This window comes from Cynoglossus semilaevis, chromosome 16, assembly GCF_000523025.1.
Source record: "Cynoglossus semilaevis isolate Cse_v1.0 chromosome 16, Cse_v1.0, whole genome shotgun sequence".
NCBI classification, from domain to species: Eukaryota; Metazoa; Chordata; class Actinopteri; order Pleuronectiformes; family Cynoglossidae; genus Cynoglossus; species Cynoglossus semilaevis.
Genome location: NC_024322.1, coordinates 819,647 through 833,755, shown reverse-complemented (window position 1 = coordinate 833,755; position 14,109 = coordinate 819,647). Strand labels below are relative to the sequence as shown.

Sequence of the window (14,109 nt, the reverse complement as noted above, 5' to 3'; positions counted from 1 at the left end):
AAAAAAGAGGTAGTTTTGTATTTTCTACAAATAATATAAGAAACAACAATGTAAGAATAATATAAGAAAAACTGAGAAGTCCATGGTTAAAAATCAGGCGTCATGATAAAACCTGGTCACCGTGTGCTTGTGTGGCTGTTTTTTATGAGCAGCTCCACTTCTTTTTTCACTTACTGAAACATGACTCATCAAGATTGTACGCTGAATCAAACCAAAGAAAAAAAACAAACAAACAAACAAAAGGCTACTGTTTAAAATCAGAGACACAATGTTTGAACCTATGCTGTGTCAGAATGTTTAGTCTTTACACAGTAGGATCTGCTGAAGTTAGCTGCAAGTGCAAAAAAAATGTTTTTATCTTGTTTGATTCTGCTGATTCTCCCCCTTGTGGACGTGGGTGGAACAGATACTGCTAGATAGCACTTTATGAATCCCTCGGGAGTTCCCTGCATACAGCACCAAAACAACAGTAAAAAAAAAAACGTAGGTAATTATTGTTGCCGTGTATATTATTATATTTCAATTATACCATTGTTAACCATTGTTATATATATGTATATATTTGTATGTACGTACACTAAGTGTACCATATTATCTCTATGGTATGGTATGGTATGCAACCGTTTGCGGCAGATTTTCTTTTCACATTACTTTCACATTCAAGTCACACTATTGGGCGAAACACAGGCATTGCGTTATTATTTTTTGGAAAAAAATATTTTTTGGAAAAAAAAAACACTAACAATCATTTCCGATATTACCTACATTTGCTAAAATCGGTAAAAATAATATAATAGTTGGCCAATATTAAAGGACATCCCTAGAAATGATAACGATACACATACACCATTTATTTTATAAATTATGTATATGTACATTATGTACGTTTCCAGTGTTGAAACGTGTGTACTTTTTGTTGAAACTGCTTCCACCCATTCTCTCTCTACAGTCATGTACCTGGTGACGTACGGTGTGGTTTTATTTGTATTGAGTCATTATGTTGGGACAACTGTCCACCTCCATTATCATTATTACTATTGTATTGTTATAACTATTTTATCGCTGCTATTTAATAATATTCACTAATAATATATATTTATATTATACATTTTTAGTGTTATGTTTTTAGTGTTGAAAGTTTTAGTAACCCGCACCATACATGTCAAACGTTTTACGTCATTTTCTTACGTTCTACATCCTATTTTAGTATAATTCTTTGCACGTTGAGCGGAAAGATACTTTTACGTAGTAGTTGTAGTACGTAGTTCGTTAATATTTTAGAAACAATATCAATATTATTGCGCTCGACAAACGTACTTCATAATGTTGTGTTCAATACATCGTTCGTTTGACTGTATACATATATACATTGTATTCACGTCTGAAGCGGCTTTATTTGCATACAGTGTGTTTGTGTATGTGTCAAGAGTGGTCACGTGGCCTAAAGATGAGAGTCCCTCAGGCCCCTCCTCCCTCTGCTGACGTCAGCAGCAGCAGCTCCACTGCTCTTCTGCGGGAGTCACACGAGAACGAGGAGGAGAAGAGGTGAGGAGATCCTGCGGGTAAGAAATTCTGCTCTTACTCCTACCGTTACTCCTTCCGTGCTGTTGCTCCTCCTGTGTCTGTTCGTCCTCCGGCTCCGCTAACGATGTCGATAAAGTGTGAGAGTCTCAGCAGCTGTCGACGACTCTTACCCTGAAGACGAAAAAAAAAAAAAAAAAAAAAAAAAGAAAAAAAAGCAGCAACTTTTCCCGCTGCTGCTTTTTTTTTTAGGAGAGGAGACATGTACACAGATAGGGAGAAGTAGAGAGAGGAAACATGTCCATAGGGAGGTAGAGGAAAAGAGGAGACATGTCCAAAAAGAGGGAGAACGAGAGAGAGGAAACGTGTCCACAGGCAGGTAGAGATAAGAGGTATGTCCATATAGCTTTAGAGAGGAGACATGTCCACAGAGCGAGTAAGATGGATAAAGAGAGAGAGAGAGAAACACTAACTACTGCTGTCTCCTCTGTCTATGTTTGGACATGTTTGCAGTTACCTCTCCCTCTTTCTTGCTCTGTCTGTTGAACGTGTTTTTTCTCTCTCTCTCTCTCTCTCTCTCTGTGGCTCTGTTGGACATTGTTTCTCTGGGCACCAGCACTTTTTGTTGAAACTGTTTCCATCCTGTCTCTCCCTGTAGTCATGCATCTGGTGATGTACAGGGACATCGATTTTTTTTTTTTTTACATTTGGACACGTGAAACACGTCTGTGGATACGTTTGCGGAGACAGGTATTTATCTCCTAAAATAGGCAAGTTGGACAACTGTCCATGTTGAATATGTGTGCTCTCTTAACGGGGTGTGAAGCGGTGATGTGCCTTTTTTTGCATGTGTCTCTCTTAGGGATCGTGGGTGGATACCGTGGACACTTTGTACACGTGGATGCTTTCTCGTTTTCTTCTTATGTCGTTGGACATGACTATAGATACATAGTCATTTTTTTCCCCCCCAGTTTTTTTGGACTTTGATCTTGCGGTGGTCAGTCAGTGAAATGTATAGTATGTGGACTTAAGTATACATGTCCTCAATCAGTGTTGGACACAGTCTCTGTGTTGAAATATTTAACTTTCACTTCAGAGAGAGAGTGTGTGTGTGTGTGTGTGTGTCTGTGCATTTACATACATGTATGTCCCCCCCTTTCTGTCTTGCTCGTTTTCCTGTTGCCATGGTGTTTAACAACACAATCCTCTTATATTCAGTCAGTCACTGCAGCCACAGACTGCAGTATTGGCTAGTATTGGCATCAGTGCATTCACAATAAACATCACGAGGATGCACTGATGCCAATACTGCTACTTGTGTTTGTCCCGATACTTTCATTCGAATACTTAGTCAGTAGTCATAAATGTTCAAAATCCACCGACACGATGCTTTGTAACAGCGTTTCACCACAACCAGCTGCGCTCCGCTCAGCCAGTGAATTTCCTCCTACGGTTCAGTGTCTCATTGTCCTCAGGCGGTTTATTTAAGTAGATCAACAATGTTAGCAGTTTTCCCGGAATTTGAACAAAGACTTACTGTAACAATTGTTCTGTTACGACAAAAGCTATTTCATCTGTTGATTTGTTTATCGAAACACGAATCGCACTATACTGTTAAAGTGGAACTAACTTTGGTTTACTGCAGATGAGTATTGTATTTTCCGCACTATAAGTAGCTCGGGAGAATAAGTCCCATAAGTACCAGCCAGCTAAAGTGCCCTCTAGTGGCCGACAGTGTGAAAATAACAAACGTGTAAATTTTCTAGTGGTACAGGAGGGGCAGACACTGGTAAACAAGCCTAGAGCGCCCTCTAGCGGCTCCCAGTGTGAAAATAACAAACATCAGCGAGATTGTATATTTTTAATATATGAGTCGCACCTGAGTATAAGTCGCGATACCCAGCCAAAGGATGATGATGAAAGAAAAGGTGCGAGTTATAGTCCGGAAAAAAAAAACGGTATTAATATTTGAATGGAAATACACTGTAAGCTCTGCTCACTTTCTGCTTTCAGCTGGCTGTGGTTACTATGTAGAAAGGGTAATTCAATGTATCTTTAATATTTATATCATTTATATATATATTTTGACACAACAGTTTCCAGTTAAAGACTTTGCTTAGTACGGATTTTTTTTTTTTTTTAATAATCCTTCTGTAAATTAAAATATAACAAAATTGGCTTTAAGCCTTTCCATATTTCATGTCCCTTACCGTAGTTGTGTCACCTATTTAACACTATTTTTTTCCCCCCGGTTAATTGCATCTTATACTTACTCATACTTATCGGGGTTTTTTTTTTTTTTTTAAATGGTGTCAGGACGACCCTGGTATTTACAAACAATTAGAGATGGAAGAAAACAAATACGGTATTACTTTAACATAACCAACCACTGATTACATCTTCAAGCAACGTCCTCCTCTTTTCACTTTTTATCTCACTGTCAGGAGACTATTCGTAACAGGAAACTGATGTTTGTAGACCACTCACTCTCCTATACAAAAGCCCATAGAGAAAATCTGTGATTTTAGCTCAAGTAGATGCAGGAGCTGCTGGTCTATTGCTGCCTTCTGATAATAGTTTGCATCATTTTTAACAATGAAGTCACGAAATAACGTATATCTCAACCGAGTAATGGAGGCTTGCTTGTGCGCCTGGGAGTTCTGATTTTAGCTGTGTAGACTTTGGTGTTAGATATATTTTTAAGCAAATTGCGGACTTGGGTTCTGAGCTGTTATGCTGATGCTTGTAGACATCTGCGAACATTCAAAATCGAGACCTAGGCTAGGGTCCACATGGAGGAGTCAACTTTTGCAGTTTTACCAATTCTCGAAAAAAAGAGGACCATATGTTGACTAATATGGTTAAGGTTTTTTTTTTATTATACTGTTCATTGGTAAGATCAGATGTCAAACATCAAACCTGGTCGTGGAGTCAGGATGTTTAGAGTGTTTTCTCTAGAACTTTGTTAGAGAAAACAATGGTCAATAGAGTAAAAAAAACAAAAAAAACACAGCCTTTTGTTAACATTCCTGGGACTCCCTGTTTCCTCCGAGACGTCCTGTGTTCAAACTGCGTCTGAGCAGTGATGGATTTGTTTTTCACCTGTCCTAGGGTAACGAGTCCTAGTAAAAGTCAACAAAAAAATTAGCGAAAATATTGTAGAGAAATTGTTCAATATTAGCAAAAATACTGTACAATTTGAAAAAAGAAAAATTACAAATGCAATCGCACAATTGCTGCCGTGAGGTTGCCATTGCTCTACTTATAAATAATTGTAACATTACATTACTTTACAATACATTTAGTATACTTACAATTTTAATCAACAATAGAAGTTGTTCTTTGAAGAGAAAAAAAAAAGTATCCACTCACTTTTATTATAAGTGCGACGAAGAGATGACAACGGTTTTCGAGTGTGTATTTTTCAAACTGAAACAGCACACGTGAAACCTGAATTTTTGTAGTATTGTTTTCCAAATATCCTTATACAATACTTTACTTTCTCCACCTTTGAGTAAGTGAAGAAAGTGGGCAAACTAAAAATTGATTATTCTTGTGAACTCAAAAGCATCAACTTTTCAGGTATTAATTGATTTAAAAAAAAAACCCACTCATTTTGTTCAGTAAAAAAAAATTCAAAGAGAGACGTGTCTGTCTCATCAAATTATAAAGGCATTTAGGGCACGGTGCGTAGCCCGTGGCTTTGTTTGCACTAGAACTGGAACGACTTTCTGTGTGTAGTCAGTTGTTTAAACAAAGTGCAAATAGCCATAGAATCTTTAATAGGTACCTTTTAAAGCTTGGCCACAGAGTGGCAAATGTTAGCAATCTGACGGATTGCTAACACCCTTTTTCTTGAATAAATCGAATACAAAAAAAAAAATTGCAAATATTAACTTCAAGCAAAATAGAAATATTGAACCACATACAAAGAACAATTTGTCAACACAAAATAACAAAACAGGGCGTTTCACTTCAAAACTATATTAGTCAAGGTTTGTGGTTGCTAAGGTAAGATTTTCTGATCATACCTGATATCTGATTCATTCGTCATAGATTACTGATATTTAAGAATTAGAATTGTGAAGAACTTACCACACATATCCCAAACACACTGTCCAGAATTTGACTGTGCCTCTAATCCATCCAGTAGACACTATAGCAGCGGACCCCGAACTTTTTTGTAGGATTTTTTAAGGTATTTCTAAGGTATTCCCTTGCCATCATTGAAGGAGCATTAAACTTTCAGAATAAAACATCTTCTAGACTCTATTCTGTTAGTATCGGAGTTTGAATGACCGATTGTTTTGAAACATTGTCAGACTGTAAAAATCAAAATGGATATGACTGGATTCTTTAAGAACATCACTGTGGCCCGATACCAAATAACCTGATCAAATTGATCACATTTTTTAAAAATGTTTTTATATACGTTGTAGCCAACGACAACTTTCTTTTAAAAATGATTGTGGAAATATAACTGTTCCTTTTGGTTTGGATTTTTTTTTTTTATGTTTTGATGACTAACCACAACGTGCGCAAGATAAAACTTGTTACGCTCAACGTGAACAGTGTTTGGAGGCCTTTTAGTGACACACCCAGTACCACACAACAATATTCATGGTATTTATAAACTAGTTTTAAGGCCTGGTCGATATAATGTATGATGACTTGTTTTTTGAACAGGGATTTGAATTGTAAACACCCACTCTTTACCAAAAAAAGATGTCTGATGATATTCCCATTCCACTCCTCACTGCCAGTCATATCTTGTTTTACTTGCAACACTACATTCTGAGTACAGAAAAAAGATAAATTGTGACAATGGGGGAAAAAAAACAAAACAAAAAACCACAAAATTTGAAGTGTACGTCTCGGGACAAAAACGACTCACAGCTTTGGGTGCAGTGTGGGCTTTTTTATGTAGAATTTATACAGCTAAGGATTGGAGCAGTAAGTGTGGAGGAGGCGATCCAGATGCTCAGTCTTAGTTTTATTTTTTAAATGTATCGCTTTTTCGATTTATTGTTTTTTTTTTTTGTGATTAGAACTCGAATCGAAAATAACGTAACCAGAAAAAAACATATTCTCAATACATTTATAAATACATTTTACACCGCTTTTTGCAAATATATCCGGTATTTTCCCAAATGCTTTTTTTTAGGGCTGCGCGATTATAGCCAAAATTATAATCACGAATAAATGAATAATGTGAATTGAAATCACGATTATTACAGATTGGCTGTCAGTATGTGGGAGACTCAGGGAAGTTTCACTATCCGAAACATTATTGCTTAATGGTTAAAAATTTATGAATGCCTCTTAGCTGGCCTGGGAACGCTTGGGGATTCCCCCAGAGCCAAAGTGATAGCAGAGGGGGAAGTCTGAATTTTTCTACTAAAGCTGCTGTCCCTGCGGCTTGACCTTAGATAAACAATAGAACATGGATGGATCGCTAAAAACTACTAAAAGGTTACATTGACCCAGACAAATTATCAGTGTGCAATACAAACATTTTTTTTTATTAGTAATAGCTACACATTAATTGAATTTTAAAAATAAATTCAAATTCCATTTCAATATTTGCTTCAACTTGACCACAGGACCATGCTAAATGTGCCTTAAATTAGCTTTCTAGAATTATTCTTTTCAAATTGAGTCTAATGTATTCCCTAAAGAAGGCCAGAAAAACTACATACAATTTCCACAAAGTAACTAAAAGTCTCTTTAAAAGTGTCTGTAGTAAATTTGTTGGAAAAAGGTTTTTTTCAGTTTTCTTGTACACATTTTCTTTGCACTGACAAGGTATTAGCTTTTTATCCGGACATGAATGGATTCTATTGTGGTTGTAAACACGTGATTTCCAGTTGAGCATGGATCTCCTCCCACCAACTCCTCCTCCTCCTTCACCTGCATCCCCTGGTGTCACTGATACTCATGTACAGTTGATCCCTCACACCCCCCATCGTCCCCTTTCCATCTGCATTAGCTGAGACCTAAGCAAAACCTTCAAATTTTTTTTGACTAATTTTGTCGCACCTTAAGGAAACTGTTAATTCACTTAAACGGTGAGTTAAAGTCCTAGGTGATAAATACCGTATTTTCCGGACGACAAGTCGCTCCGGAGTATAAGTCTCACCAGCCAGCTAGAGTGCCCTCTAGTGGCTGTCAGTGTGAAAATAACGAACATGTACATTTTTAGTGGCACAGGAGTAGCAGATACCGGTACACAGGCCTAGAGTGCCCTCTAGCGGCTGTCAGTGATAAAATAACAAACATGTGAAATTATATATTTTAATGTACAAGTCGCAAACTTAGATGGAAAAAAATTGTGCCTTATAGTCCGGGAAAATACGGACCATTTTAAAAAATTGCAAAAATCTCTAAAATGTGGTGTAATCTAAATCTAAAATCACGTGAGTTTTGAACTTCTGACCTTTGACCTCTTTAGTGAGGCCGTTTTTTTTTGTTTTTTTTCTGTTTCTTTTTTTCTGTCATGGTCACTGCAATAATAGCTAATTCCATCAGAGTCAACATTCCCGACATTCCTCTCACATTATCCCTGCATTTCTTTTTTTTTCCCCCTGGTTTCTGGCACCTGTGTGAGTTTCAGCTTTGGAAGATCTGAGTCTCTGAGTGTTTATCAGCTGCAAATATGTACACATTGAGGCCTCAGCTTTAGAAGCGTAAGCACCGGATGAGGACGATAAAATGAAGAGAAACAGCTGCCAACAGAGTCATAGGATTTTTTTTTTTTTTTTTTAAAAAAAGGTAAACCCGTAAAAATTCGTAAAAAACATATTTAGGAAAAGTCTATTAAAATTGTACTGAAGTTATTTTATATGACGTTAAGAATACGACTCTGCGAGTCTTTTAAAGAGTGACATCAACAAAACCTTTGGGACGAGACAAACCTCGCTGTACACAACAAACAGTCGGACGCACGCTCGCACGCACGCATCGTGAAGATACTGAAAAAGAAGGGCGCGGTTGGATATTACCCGCAGCGTAGACTCACAGTAAACACACGCATAAATACTCCAGGTCTGGTGTTGAACATGAGCGGCTGTAAATGCCTGCAGATGTCTCTTATATGAATTTATTACGGTACCCTAAATCACGTGCCCTTCAAGTCATTTAGTATGGCCCACAGAAGCAGAAGTTTTTTTTTTTTTGTTTTTCATTTTACATGGAATGAACAATATTTGTAACTTGAATGAATAATAATCAATTGCAGAAACATTTATTAATATGTTATGGAGTAGATACATCTATAATAATAATAATAGTACATTTTATTTCATAGGCGCCCTTCTGTCACCTAAGGACACCTAATATAGTCTTGCAGTTACAACTGGCCCTTCAAGGGGAACCGTATTGTTGTTCATCTAGTTTTTGTTTACTTTGGGTCCACAAGGGCAGGGTTTAACGAAGAAGGGTTTTTACAAAATGTCAGTTGAAGTAAAATAAACACTTTTCCTACTAATTACAAACATGCGAGCTTCGATACTTCTGGAGCAAGATCTGTTCACAGACTATAAAACAGTCCTAACATAAAAAAGTTCTAAACTTTTTCTTTTTCGTTTGTATTCTTTTTAGTCCCTACAATAGCCCAGTACTAGTTTTGGCATAAACAAATAGTACCAGTATAAACAAATAGGACCAGTATACGAGTTCCGTACCGGTTTTTGTGTGTTTTTTTCCATGGAAACTCCTCTGACTTGGCTCAGTTCTATCCACTTCATTCGATTTTATGTCATATATTTGAAGAACACATCTCATGGTAAATGTTGTAAAAGAGTCATAGAACCAGGATTTATTTCCTGTAGTGTTTAGTAAATTATTGGTCCTGGGCTTTATTTCTGTAACGTAAAGATATATAGTTACTTGTACTCTCTCTGGTACAAATTATCATTAAATCTTTTTGTTTAAGTTAGCTACTGTATGATAAGACTATTTCTAAACTTCTAAAGTGGATGTGCCTTTGGTCTGATACCGTGTCATTTTTCATGTCTTTTTTTCTGGCTAAATTTATCAGCATTTGTTTTCTGTTAAACATCTCTGTGGTTGTTAGCGAGACCCGAACAATGCAGGAGGAAACTCTGTGGATCTGCTGACTCTCATCACAAAGGCATTTCCTACTCAGCTACTTCCTGTTCTCAAATTCCACCCACATATGACTGGGAGTTTGGTGGCCCTAAAGAAAAGTTTGTGGAATCGCAGCTCCGAGCGGTGAAGCCCCTGAGTTGACACTTGGACACGTTGATTATACAGTTAGAAAACACCGTAGATGTGTGCTCCGGTTGAAAAGTCAGTAGGAGGAGCCCGAGTTTCCCCAAGACATCTTGTTGCCAGGCAACACGTAGTGATCTTCATGTCACTCTGTTTTGTCTTTTTTTTTCCCCCTCAATGTCCGTGTGTTGAGAGACGCCGCTGTCGCTGCACATTTGTTGGACAGCACAGGTTCCTCAGGGTCATTAAGACCACCCACAGTTAGACCTGGGTGGGTGGTGGACCAAAGAAGGAACTAGAAGAACATTATTCCTTGACTACTGGTGCTGTTGCTAATTCAAGTTTATTCTCTTGCCCCCCCCGCCCCCTCCCAATGGGTCCTAAAATTTGACAGGGGGCCGGGTCAGGAGCAGATAGATGGAGCATTCAGATACACTAAGATAAATGACATGTAAAAGTCACGCATAAAGGCTAGACTGCTAAAATGCTTTTGGCCATCTGTTGGGGAAACATGGGCATTGCAGGGAAGAATAATGATGTATAATGATAATATGAATGAATAACATCATTTGGAGAAGTTTGGCACTTTAGTGTAGCACAAGGCAACTGGCCCTAGCATGAGCGCACCCTAATTAGGTGAGAAACCTGTCAATCATGTGGGTCCAATGGTTTGCTTGGAGAAAGGTAGGCACTCAAATTTAGTTTTTAGAGTGATCCGCGGTGAATGTTAGTAGTTGTTTTGTTGTTTTTTTGTGCCATTTTGTGCCGAAGAACGCTGCAATATCTCTGACTGCTTAGATGCTAATATATTTATAAATCACCATAAGCCGTTGGTGGAACATCAGCTGATACCAATGTCCATCCAATGCATCTGTACATCCCTAATTTTTTTTTTTAACTTTTCTTCTTGTCTGTTTCAGAGACAATGGGAGATGAAGACTGACGTCTAGAACTCAAAAAAAAATCCTGGTTTATGGTCTAAAACATGGCGGCCCACCGAATCCGCTCCACCACAACCAACAACAATGTTTCCCTTCCTCGTTGCAGGTCTGAAGGCACGCTAATTGATCTCAGTGAAGGAGTCTCGGAGGCCACACTCAACAATGTCAAAGGTCAGAACCTACAGGTTCCCACACTCAACAATGTCAAAGGTCAGAATCTACAGGTTCTTTTTAGATTAGATTAGATTAGATTACATCAAATCAAATTTTATTCGTACCGCACTGGGGAAATTGTTGAGTTTCAGCAACGCAGAGACAGAGATAAAGACACAATAGAAACAATGGAAAGACTTTACAGTTCTATGGAAAAACTGTATATGCTGCATATTAACCAGACTGAAGGACCTTGAATTAACCCTCGACTCACTCTTCTTTTTTTTTTCTTCTAGCACTTTCTCCCAGTGCCTTACGTCTGGACTCCACTGAATCCTTCAGATCAGCCAGAGAGGTGGTCGCCATTAAGGACTACAGTCCATCCAGCTTCACCACTTTGAAATTCTCCAAAGGAGACCACCTCTATGTTCTAGACTCTTCAGGAACGGAGTGGTGGTATGCTCACAACAACACAGAGATGGGCTACATTCCCGCTGCCTACGTCCAGCCCATCGGTTTTAGGGACTCATCCTTTAGCGACAGCGGAATGATTGACACCATCGAAGATGGAAACGAGGAGTCAGCCAAAGAAATGGACCTGGTAGGAGAATGGTCAGGTGTGATTTTAAAACCATCAACCTTCCAAAACCGGAATCCCTTTGCTGTGACGTGCAACTCCAATAACCCTTTCCTAAATGGAGGTTCTCAAAGTTCACTAGACCAGAACAGCAATGAGAAGTCCGTGGACCTGCTCCTGTTTGACACGTCAACTCCATCTGCATTAAGTTCTGCCGAGGACAGATGTTTTAACCTGGACCTTCTTAGTCCCACTGTGGGTGTGACGCAAACATCTCGACGAGACAACCCGTTTTTTAGGAGCAAACGTTCCTACAGTCTGTCAGAGTTAACCATCTTGCAGTCACAGTCTGTCGACCCTCAGGCCTTCTCTGGTGGTTTTGGGAACCTGAAAGCACCGGCTCCAGAGCAGTTCCAGAGCAGAGAAGACTTCCGAACAGCTTGGCTGACCCATAGGAAATTGGCTAGGTCCTGTCATGACCTGGATATGCTTGGTCAAAACCCAGGCTGGGGCCAAACCCAGCCTGTAGAAACCAGCATTGTCTGTCAGCTGGACAGTTCAGGGGGTGCAGTCCAGCTTCCAGACACCAACATCAGCATCCATATACCCGAGGGCCACGTAGGTCCCGGAGACACCCAGCAAATCTCCATCAAAGCCGTTCTCGACCCACCCCTCGAACTGAACAACGACCGCTGCACCACCGTCAGCCCTGTGGTGGAGATCAAACTGAGCAACATGGAGACCAAAACCACGATCACCCTGGAAACGAAGGTGTCGGTGGTGGTGAAGAAGGAAAATAGAGTATCCACGCGGATTCTATGCGTCCGAAGTGACTGTAAAGAGGGTCCGTACACACCTATTCCTCAGGTCTACATGTACGGAGATATGGTCCAGGTGTGTCTGGACAACCTGGAACCTTGCATGTATGTGTGTGTTGTAGCACAGTCCCAGTTGGTATCTCCAGGCTCCACGGTTTGGGATCTCGTGCTTAAGAAAATCACTTTTGGGGTGTACGGCCCCAAACATATTCACCCGTCTTTTAAGACAGTGGTGGCCCTGTTTGGTCACGATTGTGCTCCAAAGACGCTAATGGTGAATGAGTTTGGAAAACAGGCCCAGTCCATCCCTCCTCTAGCTCTTCAGCTCTGGGGCAAACACCAGTTTGTCCTATCCAGACCTCAGGACCTCAGAGTTGGAGTCTACTCCAACATGGCCAACTACGAGGTGAAGGCCAGCGATCAGGCCAAGGTTGTCCGTGGATTCCAGGTCAAACTCGGTAAAGTCAGCAGGCTAGTCTATGAAATAGCCTCCCGGAACCCTGAAGACATCTCGGATTTCACCTTGAGGATACAGGTCAAAGACGACCAGGACTCTATTCTGGAACAGTTCTGTGTGCAGACTCCGACACCGCCTGCTAAAACCGCGCCGAAGACATCCTTGCAGCGGCGTTTTCTGAAGAAGAAGGAAATAGGAAAGATTATTCTATCTCCTCTGGCAGTTGCCACCAAATATCCAGTCTTTCATGACAGGAAGATTCACAACCTAAGGTTTGGAAAATTAATCAAAACTGTGATACGTCAGACCAAAAAACAGTACCTGCTGGAGTACAAGAAAGGGGACTACGTGGCTCTGATTAGTGAGGAGAAAATCAGGCTAAAGGGACAACTGTGGACTAAGGAATGGTACATTGGATACTACCAAGGAAAAATGGGACTGGTCCACACTAAGAACGTGCTGGTAGTTGGAAAAGTGAAGCCGATTTATTTCACCGGACCCGAGCTGACAACGTCAGTGTTACTGGATCAGATCCTGAAACCTTCGAAGTTCCTCACCTACATTTATGCGTCAGTAAGGACAGTGCTGATGGAGAACATAGGGAACTGGAGAGCCTTCGCTGATGCCTTGGGGTACACCAATCTTCCGCTGACCCACTTCTGCCGCTCGGAGCTGGACAGTGAACCTGAAAGGGTGGCATCGGTTCTGGAGAAGCTGAAGGAGGACTGCAACAACACGGAGAGCAAAGACAGAAAGTCCTTCCAGAAGGAGCTGCTCACAGTGAGTTTCAGTTTGATTGCTTCTTTTTCTCTACGTCGTACGGGTTGGAGGTTTAGTTTTTAAGTTTTATGTTTTATGTTTTAAGACTTCGAGCTTCAGGTTTGAAGTTTAGCTTAGGGATTGTTGGATGTTTGATCATGTTTGTTGTTGTCATTTTTTAAGGCAGTCGAAAAGATGGAAACGCTTAATATACCATGTAATGATTACATCAAGTGGTGCTTTGGCCCAGAGGCAATTTCTCTGTCATTGGTGTGGAACCCCAGGGTTCACCTCCTGGGCAAGATCGAATCCCGGTTAGGGTTAGGTTGGTACCTTCCAGTGGACTCACCACCTGCAGGAAGGTTTGGGGGTTGGTACGGTGCAATGTGATTTGGGTGGTGGTCGTGGAGACTGCTGCCCCCGCGACCCGGTAACGGATAAGCGGATGAAAATGGATGGATGGATGGATGATTACATCAAATTTAAAACACTTTGATAACAAACAATACAGTGTTGTTTTGACCACATTGCAGAGGTGTGGACTCGAGTCACGTGACTTGGACTCGAGTCAGACTCGAGTCGTCAATTTGATGACTTTAGACTCGACTTGACAAAATGTAAAGAGACTTGCAACTCGACTTGGACTTTAAC

At 40.1% G+C, this 14,109-nt stretch overlaps 1 protein-coding gene across 1 annotated transcript in view; it reads left to right on the top strand.

The window, feature by feature from the left end:
* LOC103391523 (SH3 domain-binding protein 4) overlaps positions 1-14,109 on the top strand; it is a 20,997-nt gene that overhangs the window by 1,801 nt on the left and 5,087 nt on the right. Inside the window, exons 2-3 of the mRNA XM_025063647.1 lie at positions 10,674-10,865; positions 11,144-13,479. Coding sequence (XP_024919415.1) covers positions 10,739-10,865; positions 11,144-13,479 — 2,463 coding nt within the window. The 5' untranslated portion in view covers positions 10,674-10,738. The remainder of the gene's footprint in view (positions 1-10,673; positions 10,866-11,143; positions 13,480-14,109) is intronic.